General features: G+C 46.8%; 1 protein-coding gene across 2 annotated transcripts in view; it reads left to right on the forward strand.

The window, feature by feature from the left end:
• Window positions 1-4,221: 4,221 nt before the first annotated feature.
• Window positions 4,222-12,251, forward strand: part of LOC146355460 (uncharacterized) — a 30,482-nt gene continuing 22,452 nt past the window's right edge. Inside the window, exon 1 of one of the 2 annotated variants that reach the window (XM_084840921.1) lies at window positions 4,222-4,301. In XM_084840921.1, the coding sequence (XP_084697047.1) occupies window positions 4,296-4,301 (6 nt within the window). In that variant the 5' untranslated portion in view covers window positions 4,222-4,295. Of the gene's footprint in view, window positions 4,302-9,120; window positions 9,231-12,251 lie in introns of those variants that run through there. The other variant, XM_084840920.1, reaches the window with a different exon arrangement.

Genomic DNA, 12,251 nt, shown 5'->3' on the forward strand with positions numbered 1-12,251 from the left:
TTGAGCACACTCCGGGAGAGAGCGGAGGACAGGAAGGCCTGGCGTGCTATGGTCCATGGGGTCACGAAGAGCCGGGCATGACTTAGTGACTGAACAACAACAACAAAGTTGTGGGATAGCAATGGATAGATGGTGGATTGGGTTGGAATTGGTCTCAGATGGATTGGGATGGAGGCAAAACAAGGAAGAAAAGTTCTCTTTCTCTCTGTATAGCTTAAACACATTTTTATTTTTAAAAAATCTCTCAAGATTACAACAAACAACAACTCAGATGTAGATTCTTTTCTAAATATGAAATGGTGACGTAACATCTCCAAAAAAAATGTTCTTCCCCAGCCTGTCATCCTTCAGATGCGTCAGACTACAACTCCCATACTCCCTCAGCCAGCATACTCCCAGTCTTGGCCCACCTCTTACTATATAAGTGGTATCTTGGCTGAGTGGCTGTGGATTCGATAGAAAGCCTTCACTGTAGCATGCACCTCTTAAAGCAAGCACAAAGGCTACAATGAAGGTGTAGTCAGCACTTCAGTGGCTGATAACCAGGATGCTTTTTGTGTACTTGTAAGTTATGCATCCTATTTGTCGCAGCAGGAATCGTGCCCCGAGGCCACAGCTCCCAGCTACATGCATGCACACACTGCTGGAGGGTCTCTTCCTCTGGCTGTATATTGTAGTCGTTGGCTGAGGAATTGCTTACCTTGCATTGGCTTCTGAAATAAGCCATTAGTAAGCTGCCACCATACTTTTAAGTTTGTTAAGGGCACAATCCTATGTACGTTTAGACAGAAAAAAAGCCTACAGCTCCCAGCATGTCCCAGCCAGCCATGCTGGCTGGGACATGGTGGGAGCTGTAAGCCTTTTTTCTACCTAAACATGCATAGGATTGCACCCTTAAATGATCTAATGGTCTTCCACAGAATGTTTTAATCTCACAATGGACCTGGCTGAAGGACTTACTACAAAACACATACTAAAGGCACAATCCTATTCATGGTTAGACAGGAAAAGGTCCTACGACTCCCAGACAGTGGAATTGCCAGTTTAATACTTTTTAAAGGCTTTGGGGTAAGTGCTGTGAGGATAAAAACATGATGATCCATGTAGGTTGTCCTGACCTCAGAGGAACGGTGGGATACAAATATAGTAAATATGTTGAAAAAAGAATCCTGTGGTGGAGAGAAGTGGCAAAGGATGCAATCCTATGCATGTTTAGACAGAGAAAAATGTGTGGCTGGCGGGTCATCTTGGGAGTTGTAGGAATTTTTTCTATCTAAAGATGCATAGGATCACGCCCTAAATTGGGTGGGAGACCTGTGGCCCTCCAAATGTTGTTGGATTGCAACTTCTATCAGATACAGCCAGCATGCCCTGTGGTCAGGGTTATGTGAGTTGTAGTCCAGTGATGTCTGGAGGGCCATAGGTTCCCTGGGCCCTCTACATGCAAGTCAGAACATGTACTTAAATGGCAGGGAATGGTCTTTGTAATGATTGGGCTCCTTCCAATAGCCTTCCAATTGGAATACATTGGATTTATACTTGCAGGGCATTAAACCCCTGGTGACTGGTAACTTGCACAAATGGACAGATGAACAAAAAATGACTGTCCATTAGAACGGGCATTTGGGATGGCTGGTGTCCTGCATCCGGACGCAAATTTGCTTAGTGCACATGGGACCTGCAATAAAAAGTTGCAGTATGGAGTGCTCCTTTTTCAGAGTTCCAGCCAACTGGTCATGTTCTCTTCCAAGATTCTTCTTTCCCCCTTCCCTAGTCTGCTTTTCTGTCTCTCCCTCTCCTCCCAAAACAAAAAAGAAAGGTAGCCATGTTGGTAGCAGACATCCAAATTTTGGTTGGCCTGATAGGCATATTTTCCCCACAACAGACACTTCTGTGGCCACTGTGCAGGCTTAATCCTTGTGCTGCTTTGGGGGTGGGGTAGGGTGTTTCCCCCTTAGCTCTTCTTGTTAATGCTTTTAAAAATTATTTCTACAAACCTTAGAGTTCACCAAAGCCCCCTGAAGGCTCCTTCTTACATGTGGATTGTGCCCTTTTGCCTACATACAGATTGGCACTTGGGAGAATTGAGATCACTGTAAGTCATCTGGAAAAGTGAGGCCTGGCTGCAACAAAACGTTGCAGTACGGAGTGCCAGCATTCAGACTTCCACGCACACCATTCCATTCCCCTTCCCTTAACCCAGTTGTCATGTCTGTTCCCCAACAGTCAGTAGTGTGTAGCCGCTAAGCATGCTCCATCCTCATTGGGCTGTTTTGGGGATTCCCCCCCTTTGCGGGGCTGGTGCTAGGACCGGTGACAGCTCCTGGTATTCATAGGCACCTGCCAGGGGCTCAGCACCATGGCAGGTCTAGCTGCTGATGCAGTCCTGGCCCCCGCTTCAAGTCTAGCCATCGTTTTAATTTCCCTTCCCATGCAACGTCCATGATGTAGCATTGTTCCAGGGCATTGTGAAAAATTAAAATGGGAATTAGGCCCAACCACCTCAGGCTATTTGAAACTCTCCTCTGCCAGGTAAGCCTCCCAGGACTTGCTGAGGGAGGAGGGAGCCCAGCAGATGGCTTTATGCCCAGGGCCCTTTCAATCCTGGATGGGTGGGCTATTTTCCCTACTTTACACAGCACAGTCCCCTATTTGAAGGCATCCCCTATTTTTGAAGGGCTGTCCAGTCCAAGTCCAGTCTGAAGATAAAGAACCACACAAGGAGGGAGGTCAGCAGGGGCCTTCGAGGTGCTCACGAAACATTAGCACCTGGATGGCAGACTGAGCGGGCACACAGGTCACATGGTCACTGTCTTGCCCACTGTGGTGAGACGTACTGTATTTCTATTTAATTTACAATGATTGTTTTGAAATTGGCATCCCTGCCTATAAATTCGTGCGCACTAGTGTTGTGCAAATCTATCCTATTTTGACCTTTTTGGAGGGTAATGCATTTCCTTTTTTTCTTTTTTGGGCAATGCTTAAGTGGCCACTCTAAACCTGGAATTGGCCCTGAGCAGTGCATTGGCTTTTAATATCCTTGGGTGCTTTTTTTTTTTTTAAATAAATGTGTTAGTCTTCAAGGAACCACAAAATTATGTGTTCTTGCTGCAACTAAGAAAGCTGCCCTTCTGGAAATGGTTTACATTCATGTGCATTAAATGCATGAGTTTAACAATGCATCTTCCCACTTCTTCAGAGAGGGCTAAAACAGCTGATGGAGTGGACTATAGTCCACAAAAGCTTATGCCAGAATAAATGTGTTAGTCTTTAAGGTGCCACAAGACTCTTAGGTCTCTTTGCTGCGATAGACTAACACAGCTACCCCTCTGGAAATTTAACTGCTGGCCTGCCATTGTAAGTGGAAAGCAGGATACTGGACTAGATAGACCTTTAGTCTGATCCAGCCAAGGGCATCTCTTATTTTCTTAGGGGGCAATCCTAGGCATGTTTAGACAGAAAAAAAGTCCTACAACTCCCAGCATGCCCCAACCAGCTTGTTGGGGCATGCTGGGAGTTGTAGGACTTTTTTCCTGTCTAAACATGCATAGGATTGCACCCTTAAATGATTTCCTAGTGCCTGGCGTGCTATGGTCCATGGGATCACGAAGAGTCGGACACGACTGAACAACAACAATGTATGCATGCTCTGCAGTTGTTTAAAAAGTATTCACTAGAACCCCACAAAAGGCAAAGCAGGGGTCACGGTAATTTTTGCAGGATTGTAGCAGAAAACAGGAGCACAGCCTGCCCCAATTTTGGATTTGGTTTTTATTGGCTGCTGTCTTGAACGTAAGTTTCTAGGATGAGCCTTAGTTATTTTTGTTTTGATGTTTTATTGCTTTTAATCATGAAACCCGCGGGCAGAAAAGCTAAGTAAAAACAATAAGAAACGAAATCAAGATTATTTCATTTCATTTATTATATTTCTATACCGCCCCAGAGCCAAAGCTCTCTGGGCGGTTCACAAAAATTAATAATAATCTAATAATAATAATAATAATTTTTAAAGTAGGGACGGAAGAAGAGTATGGGACCAGCTGTGCTCTGAACAGGAAAAGGAGGACTGCAATTCCCAGCAGCTCCTGGGCTTTCTGTCTGCCTGCCTCTGGAATATCCCGACGTTGGATTGGCTGGGACGGGCGACAGTGGATGCCGAGGATCGGACCGATTGGCCGAGCTGGAAAATAGGTGTGGGGGGCGCATGAGCACCGCAGCCCCAGGACAGAGGTGGGGGTGAGTGAGTGAGTTGCAAGAAACTCTCCGGAGGAGCCCCTGAATCCCACCGCTCGCAAATGCAGGTAAAGCGGGGAGAAAGTGTGCATAAAGGGGAGCGGGGTGAGAAGGGTTTAAAAAAAATGTTTCCCAGAACTTGGGAAAATGGGAATGTCTCCTCCCTTTGTCTGCTTGATCCCCCTCCCCTTTAATAGATCTAGAGGGGGGAAGGAAGTGGCTGCGGTTTGGATCCCCCTGTGTATCTGGGGAGAGAGCAAGAGCAAAAGAACCTAAAAGCAGGAGAAAAGACCAATTATAACCTCTTAAAATGGCGGAGGCAGAGGGGGAAAAGGGAGAAAAAGTCAGATCTATGTAGTTCCTGAAAGAGCCTCCTCCTCAGTTTTTTAAAAATTAAAACTAAACAGTAGCCATTAAAGGTACCCTGCACATCTCTCCTCTCGTTGCATGATTCGTTTATTCATCTGTCTTTGGAGTCCTGGGTCCAGTACTTTGGTGCTGGTGCTGCTGCAGAATTTGGCTTTTGAGACATGGATCCTCACGATTTTACACGCAGACGGCCCAAATCCACCCTCTCTAAACACAGCTCGCGTCCTTGGCTGCTTACTGCATCATAAAAAATGACTGATGTAGCTCCTCTTGGCGCTGCAGTGCTATAAAAGCCCAGCTCGGAGGCATGTCTCCTCATTATGTTTACATGCAAGTTTCACAACGCCGCTCTCTCGTCGTAACTCAAAAGAGTCTTGTGGCGCCTTAAAGACTAAGGCGTAACCATAAGCGTGTGTGGATCAGAGCCCATTTCATCGATTGACTCATATCTTTGCCCGCTGACGACAACATCATAAAAATAATATAAAAAAACCTCTCTCTGCAATATCGTAAAAATCTCTGCCGCAGTGGTGCAAAAAAACACACACAAGGCATGGATCTTTAGGATTTTTTTCCAAGCAGAAACCACAAATCTCCGTGCTGACAAGATGATGTGAAACCACTTGCTCGTATGCATTCCTTGTTATGCGTGTCTCTCCCTTTCTCCGCTGTCAAACTTTAGATTGTAAGGCCTTTGGGGCAGGGGCTTCTGTTCTGTGCAAAGCATCAATGCACATTAATGGTGCATTATACTTGCAATCCAATCCAAAGCAGGTTTACTCGGAAGGCTGTCTTAATTCTTCTGGACTTGCACCCTAGTAAGTGCAACCTTAACTACATCAATCTGTCCAATGCCTTTTGACATTGCAGTAGCCAAAACACTGTTTCCATGGCACCAGTTATGAAAATTACTGTAGGCCAACCTGGTGCCCTCCAGATATTTTGGACTCCCATCAACCCCAACCAGCATGGTCAGTGGTTTGGAATGTGAGGAGTTGTAGTCCATAATACCTGGAAGACACCAGGTTGGGAAAGACTGTTGTAGGCCACCAAAATCTACCACCAAAACATTGGAGTCTGCTACAAATGTAGCCAAATGTAGTGGTAGAATAGACTGTTCACTTTGGACTGTGGGGTTGGGATGCTCCTTCTGGATGACTCCCCAGTCTGAAAACTCCATGCAAACATAAAACTAGCCCATCAGGGATGTATGTGTGTTGTAGCCCAGTGCTTTGCCTGCTGTTGTGATAGAGGGAGCAGCTTTTAACATTCCAAAGTGACATTCTCCCCCCCCGCCCCCCCTGGTGCAGGCCCAGGCGCATCAGTCTCTTGTACCATCTTTTTTTGTGCTGCATCTGAAGATATCTACCCTTAAAGCACGTATCTCATCCTTGCAGAAGACTGGAAACGTTACAGACCAAAATCTTGTGGTGCTGCAAAACCCCACAACCAGAGCATATACTAGAGAAGAAGATGTTCTCTGTTGCTCTGGAGAGCAGGACTAGAACCAATGGGTGGAAATGGCCAGGAAATGGATTTTGGCTAACTATTAGGAGACGCTTCCTAATGGTAAGAGCTGTCCAGCAGCGGAACACATTGCCTGCGGAGGTGGTGGGCTCTCCTTCACTGGCATTGTCCACTGGAGGCTGGACAATTCTGGCTCAGGGATGCTGTAGGCAACCTGGTGCTCTCCAGATGTTTTTGACCACAGCTGCCAGAATCCCTGGTCACTGGCCAGGCTGCCTGGAACTTATGGGAGTTGAAAGTCTAAGCACCTGGAGAGCACTAGGTTGACTATCCCTGCTGTAACTGTATCCTGCACTGTAGACCCTGCTTTGAGCAGGGGGTTGGATTAGATGACTTCAAAGCAGTGGAGGCTGGTGGGTCTGATACTAGTGGAGCGATAAATCTGCTCTGAGTTTCATTGAGAACCAATCAGAACTCTAAAGGAGCTATCCAAGGTGCTGACATCAGACACCCCCCCCACACTGCCTCCACTGCCTTCCAACTTTGTGATTCTTAATGAACCTTTATGGAGACCACACGAATCCACTGTCCAGTCACTTCAGCTGGTATCTGCCCCTTGTGTCTACATTTAAACACACGCATCTGTCCCCCTGTGGTGCCACACTGGTGGAACATCCCATATGCAGGGCACAGATACTTACAATATTACTTATATTGTTGTTGTTGTTGTTGTTCAGTCGTTAAGTCGCGTCCGACTCTTCGTGACCCCATGGACCATAGCACGCCAGGCCTTCCTGTCCTGCGCTCTCTCCCGGAGCATGCTCAAGTTCATGTTCATTGCATCGGTGATGCTGTCTAGCAGTCTCATCCTCTGCCGTCCCCTTCTCCTTTTGCCTTCAGTCTTTCCCAACATCAGGGAATGCTTTTCCAGTGACTTTTCTCTTATTTTGCTTGGTATTTATATAGCATGTTCAGAGCAGTTCATGTGGATCACCCTGTAATCGTTACTATTTACTTCCCTACAAGATTGTTTTGTACCCCCATATTGCAGACAAGGGAGCTGAGGCTGAAATTGGGTGGCTTGCCGAAGGCAGTGAGTTGATAGCAGAGGCAAGATTTGAACGGGGGACTTCCTGGTTCACTGCTCAGTCTCTTCACCTCTACATTACACTCGTTCTCATTGTTCCGTAGTCTTGTTTTGCATGCAGGACCCATGGATCTTTGCATGTTGGTTTCATATCTTGTAAACCATACTTCTGGTGTGCTCATATTTAGGATAAACAAAAGGAAATGGTTTTTCACGAGATGGGTGGTGGTGGTGGTGATAATCTGCTATCAGTGGCTTTTAAAAGGAATAGATAAAATAACAGGAGATACAATAACTAGCCGTGGTTACTAAGAATAGAACCTCCATGTTCAGAGGAAGTATACCTCGAATTGCCAGATGCCAGGATTCATACCACCTTTTTCCTTTTTCGTATCAGCTGCACAAGGGCATCTAGTTGGTCACAGAGAGAGAGAAAATGCTGGTTTATATTTATGTATTTTACAAATTTACAGGACAGTTTACAAAGTAGCTGCAGCTTTGATTTGATCCCGTGGGCCAGTTCTTGAGTTACTATGATTGCTTATTGATTTAACTTAAAAATACATTAAAATGATTTGTTGGCAGGCTCTGGTTTTGACGGTTTATCAGGAAATATCTATGAAATGGGAATATAATTGCATTAGGATTGCTGTGGGGGGAGGGCAGGATTGGCTTGGCAAGCGTTGCTACCCCCATCATCTTGGTCAGCAGTTAATGTTTAATATGAGCCATATGTTGAATTTTGGTTATGAGCTGGAGGGCTAGTCATGTCGACAATGCCTGGCTAACGAAAGAGTTTTTAACCCCTTTCTCCTCAGTGTGAATGGACAGGGTGGCTTTCGAAGAGGTCACTTTTAGGGCTGCATGTGAGAAAGGGGCTAAGTTGGGTAATAAGGTGATTTCTTAGACTGGAGGCCATGTTTGGAGCCATGTGGGGAAAACTCCTGAGGGCTGTTCCTCGGTTCTGGGCCATTCCAAATGTGACAGGCGGAAGAAACATATCCTAGTTTCTTCTGTAGCTTCGCATGTCTAATTATTCTTAACAGCTGAAGCCAGCCCTTGCCCACCTGGTGCCCTCAGATATGTTGGCGTTCAACTCCCATCGTCCTCAGCCATCATGCTGACTGAGGATGATAGGAGTCATAGTCCATCCCATCTGGTGGTTTTGGGAAGGTAGGCCTAGGCTGCCATAATGACACTCATTTTCATAATTAGCTGTCTCGGAATACAACTGTAGCCCTGTTCAGGTACTTTGGTCCCCTGGGTACCGAATCCATGAAGGGGCTTTCTAGATTTTAGAGTCTAGAGCCACCCAGCTATCCCTGCCCCAGTTGCCACTAGATGTGTTGGCCACACCTCCATCCAACATGGAGTCACCATGGATCTGAAGTGGGCCTAAAGGTGTGCAGATGTGCGCATGGAGGAAGCACTATGGGAGTACGCCCATTGTGCGCAGCATCCCCTTCAGACGAACGGCCAATGTGTGTTGATCAGGTGAACAGCCAACCTGCGCGTCAGCATCTAAGTGGTGGGGCCGGCCCTGTCATGTTTGAGAGCTGCTTCATACGTTTTTAGTGAGTAGCTGAAGTGTCAGGCTCTGAATGAATGCTCAGTCCATTTGTGAACTTCCTCCCATGGCCCTCAAAGGCGCATAATGATCAATGAGCTGCTGGTCTGTGCATGTGGACAAAGAGTTCTTTCTTTGTTAACCCCTCACTTGCTGAGCTGTGTGAAATGCTTTACAGAAACATTATGAAGCTTTACAGAAACTCTCCTGAAGAATTCTGTGTTGCATGATCAAATCAAGTCATCATTTCTGCGCCGTTCCCTGGTTGTTTAAACAGCCCATCTGAAACGTATAGGCGACTTTGTGCAGCTGCAATACCAGAGAGAATGCTTCTTGCCTTGTCTGTTTTAAAAACCTGTAAGTGAGCCCCGGTTTCACTTGCACTGCTGTTTGAAGTTGGACTGAGGAATAGCGTATGCGCAGCCAACGATCTCTGACTGGATCTTCGCCAAGAATCCCATTTGCCAGGAGGTGATGACCACTCAACCAAACAACCAACCACTCCTGGTGAGTTTCCACTCCATTGGGACTGCTTCTCATAGGATTTTGCGGAAGGAGGGGGAAATTAGTGTGATGTAATGGTTAAAGTAAGGCCGCGGTGGCTTAGTGGTTAAGACGCTGAACTGCAGACCGGAAGGTTGGCAGGACAGCAGTTCGAGACCCGAGTGCCGCGTGACGGAGTGAGCTCCCGTCTTCAGTCCCAGCTCCTGCCAACCTAGCAGTTCGAAAGCAAGAAATTGCAAGTAGATAAATAGGTACCGCTTCAGTGGGAAAGGTAACAGCGTTCCGTGCACCTCGGTGTTCAGTCATGCCGGCCACATGACCACGGAAGCATCTTCGGACAGCGCTGGCTCTTCGGCTTAGAAATGGAGATGAGCACCACCCCCTAGAGTTGGACACGACTGGTTGGGGACACCTTTACCTTTTTTAATGGTTAAAGCAAAGGTGGGCTGAAGGTAGATTGGGATCTACTGGTGGATCTCTGAGTGATTTGCAGTAGATCTGCAAGGGTTTCTGGCTCCTAGTCATCTAACAGTAGCAATAACTAAAAAGCTTCCTGCCCAAATTAGGTTGCTGAACAACAGTGCTTGAAGGAAAACCGAGAATGGATATTTGCATAGAAGGACTTGCCAGCTTGGTTCTGGTACTGATCCTGGGCTGAGCATATGCTCAGAAGCACCCTGTCACTCAGATCTTCATGTCTAGCAACCCCCGAGCCACTGTTTTGCATCTGGGTCCATTTGGTATATCTTGGGGTGGTGGTGGTAGTAGTAGTAGTAGTAGTAGTAGTAGTAATAATAATAATAATAATAATAATAATAGCTTCCTTAAGCCTGAAACCAGTCACCCCTGGGTTAAACTATCGGACTTAGACTGGGGAGACCACTCTTCCTGACACCAAACTCCCCCCCTCCCAGCTGCCTCTGTGGCTTGTGAGGGCACAGGGAGGGCACAGAGCCATTGGGCAGCCCGCCATCACTGGGCGACATTGGGCCCAACGGTCTCTCTCATCCTAACCTACCTCACAGGATTGTTGTGGGAATAACCTGGGAGGTGGGAGCCATGTATGCCCCCCTAAGCTCCTTGGAGGAAGAACTAGATAAAAATTAAACATATCTCTTGCTCCTCACCTTGCAATTTCTCTCCCAGTCCTAATTCCTCTACTGCCCAGAGGAGGGGACTCTCTTGAACCCCTGGCTGCTGTGCCATGGCTAGTACATGGTTAGTAATTCCTGTGCTGTGCTAGAAAAAAGATCTATTTCATAAGAATGAGTGTACTGAGCTTTCTACCATCAGCTGCCCTGTGGAACAGATCCTTATGAGTTATATTTTTAATATTGTTCTATAATTTTTATTAATGCATTGATGTCTTACTTGTAAGCTGCCTTGGCAGGATTTTCATCCTGAAGGGTGGGATATTAATAATAATAATAATAATAATATAAATATAAATAAATACTCTGGGGCATTACCTGCCTGAACATGTTCAGCAAAACATGGACGCTTCAATGGTGGACATCAGTGACAGTGGACGGATCAATGGCTCTGTGCCCTCCCTGTGGCCTCAGAAGCCACAGAGGCGGCTGGGGGTGGGCAGGGGAGAGGAGTTTGGTGTCAGGAAGAGTGGGCAGACAGGGTGGAGCTGGAGCTGGAGCTGGACCTCTGACATAGGAAAGGAGGATGGTCAGGATTATTTGACAGGTTCCCTCCTAGCTGAGCAAACAGCACTCCGCACCAAGTGTCAGAATCATTGGGACACATGAAGAGGGGTTGCATTAACAGAGAGGGTCTGTGGGTGGCACTGTGGGATAAATACTATCAAGAGATATATAATTTTGAGAGGAGCCAGGCAGAATGAGAGATGTATGAGGATTTTGTTTCTGTTCACAAATCATGTGAACATGTCCTGAATGTGAGCAGGCATGCTTTTTCTGGGAAAAGCTTGCATTTCCCAAACTTGCATTCACTTTTGAAAAATGTGCACTTTTATGCTTTACTCTATGGGGAAAAGTGCATGGCAGGGTGCAGTCTTTCAAAAAATGTGCATTTTTCCCGTTCAAAATGCGCACTTTCCCCATTCAAACGGAATGAAAATAATGTGCGATTGAGCACAGGAAAAGAGGTGAGCCAAGAATGTCGGCCGTCAGCAAAAATCGCTTTTCAGCCCATCCCTGGGCAGAATGGGAAGGACCCAAAATTCTCCCTCTGCTCAAAAGAGCCCTCGCTTGGGCTCCGAGGGCTTGAAAGTTAGCTAAAGGTGTCGCAGCCCTCACTGACATGCTTTAATTCAGCCTTCCTCAACCTGCCACCCTCCAGATGAGTTGGACTACAATGCCCATCACCATGCTGGCTGGGGATCATGGGAGTTGTAGTCCAACACATCTGGGGCGGCGCCAGTTTTCAGAAGGCTCCTTATAATCCGTATCACAACCCTGTAAGCTACACGAACATTATTATCCCCATACAATCCCCACCTAGACCTGGTGAACTGCCTGCAGAGGTGAGACTCAAACTGGAGAGAGTTCCTGATTTGTAGCTCAGTCTCTCAAGTGCCTTGCCACGCCGGCCGGCTGCTGAGTACTAGTGCAAAAGAGCAGCGCGCGGTGTCTGTGTTTCCAAGCTGAGCCTTTGCATGGTTGCAAAGAACTAAACAGACCGCACTGTTTGTTTTTAACTGTGCTGAATTTTGTAGTTGGCATTGTTAACTTGGTTGAATTGAATGCGCACGGCCGTTTGTAGAACTGCATAGTTAGCAGACGGGGTGGGGGGAGTTCAGGGTTGCCATCATTGGGTACCTGCTGAAGCCCACGCCCTGCAGGGCCCCCACAGTTTATTTATTTATTTATCACATTGATATCCCGCCTTTTTTCCTCCTTAAGGAACCCAAGGCGGCGTACATAATCCTCCTCCGTTTAATCCTCACAACAACAACCCTGTGAGGTGGGTCGGGCTGAGAGTCTGTGACTGGTCCAAAGTCACCCAGTGAGCTTCCATGGCCGAGTGGGGACTAGAACCTGGATCTCCTGA

Source organism: Heloderma suspectum, chromosome 2, assembly GCF_057233095.1.
Source record: "Heloderma suspectum isolate Gila_16-S chromosome 2, 16-S_ref, whole genome shotgun sequence".
Lineage (NCBI taxonomy): Eukaryota > Metazoa > Chordata > Lepidosauria > Squamata > Helodermatidae > Heloderma > Heloderma suspectum.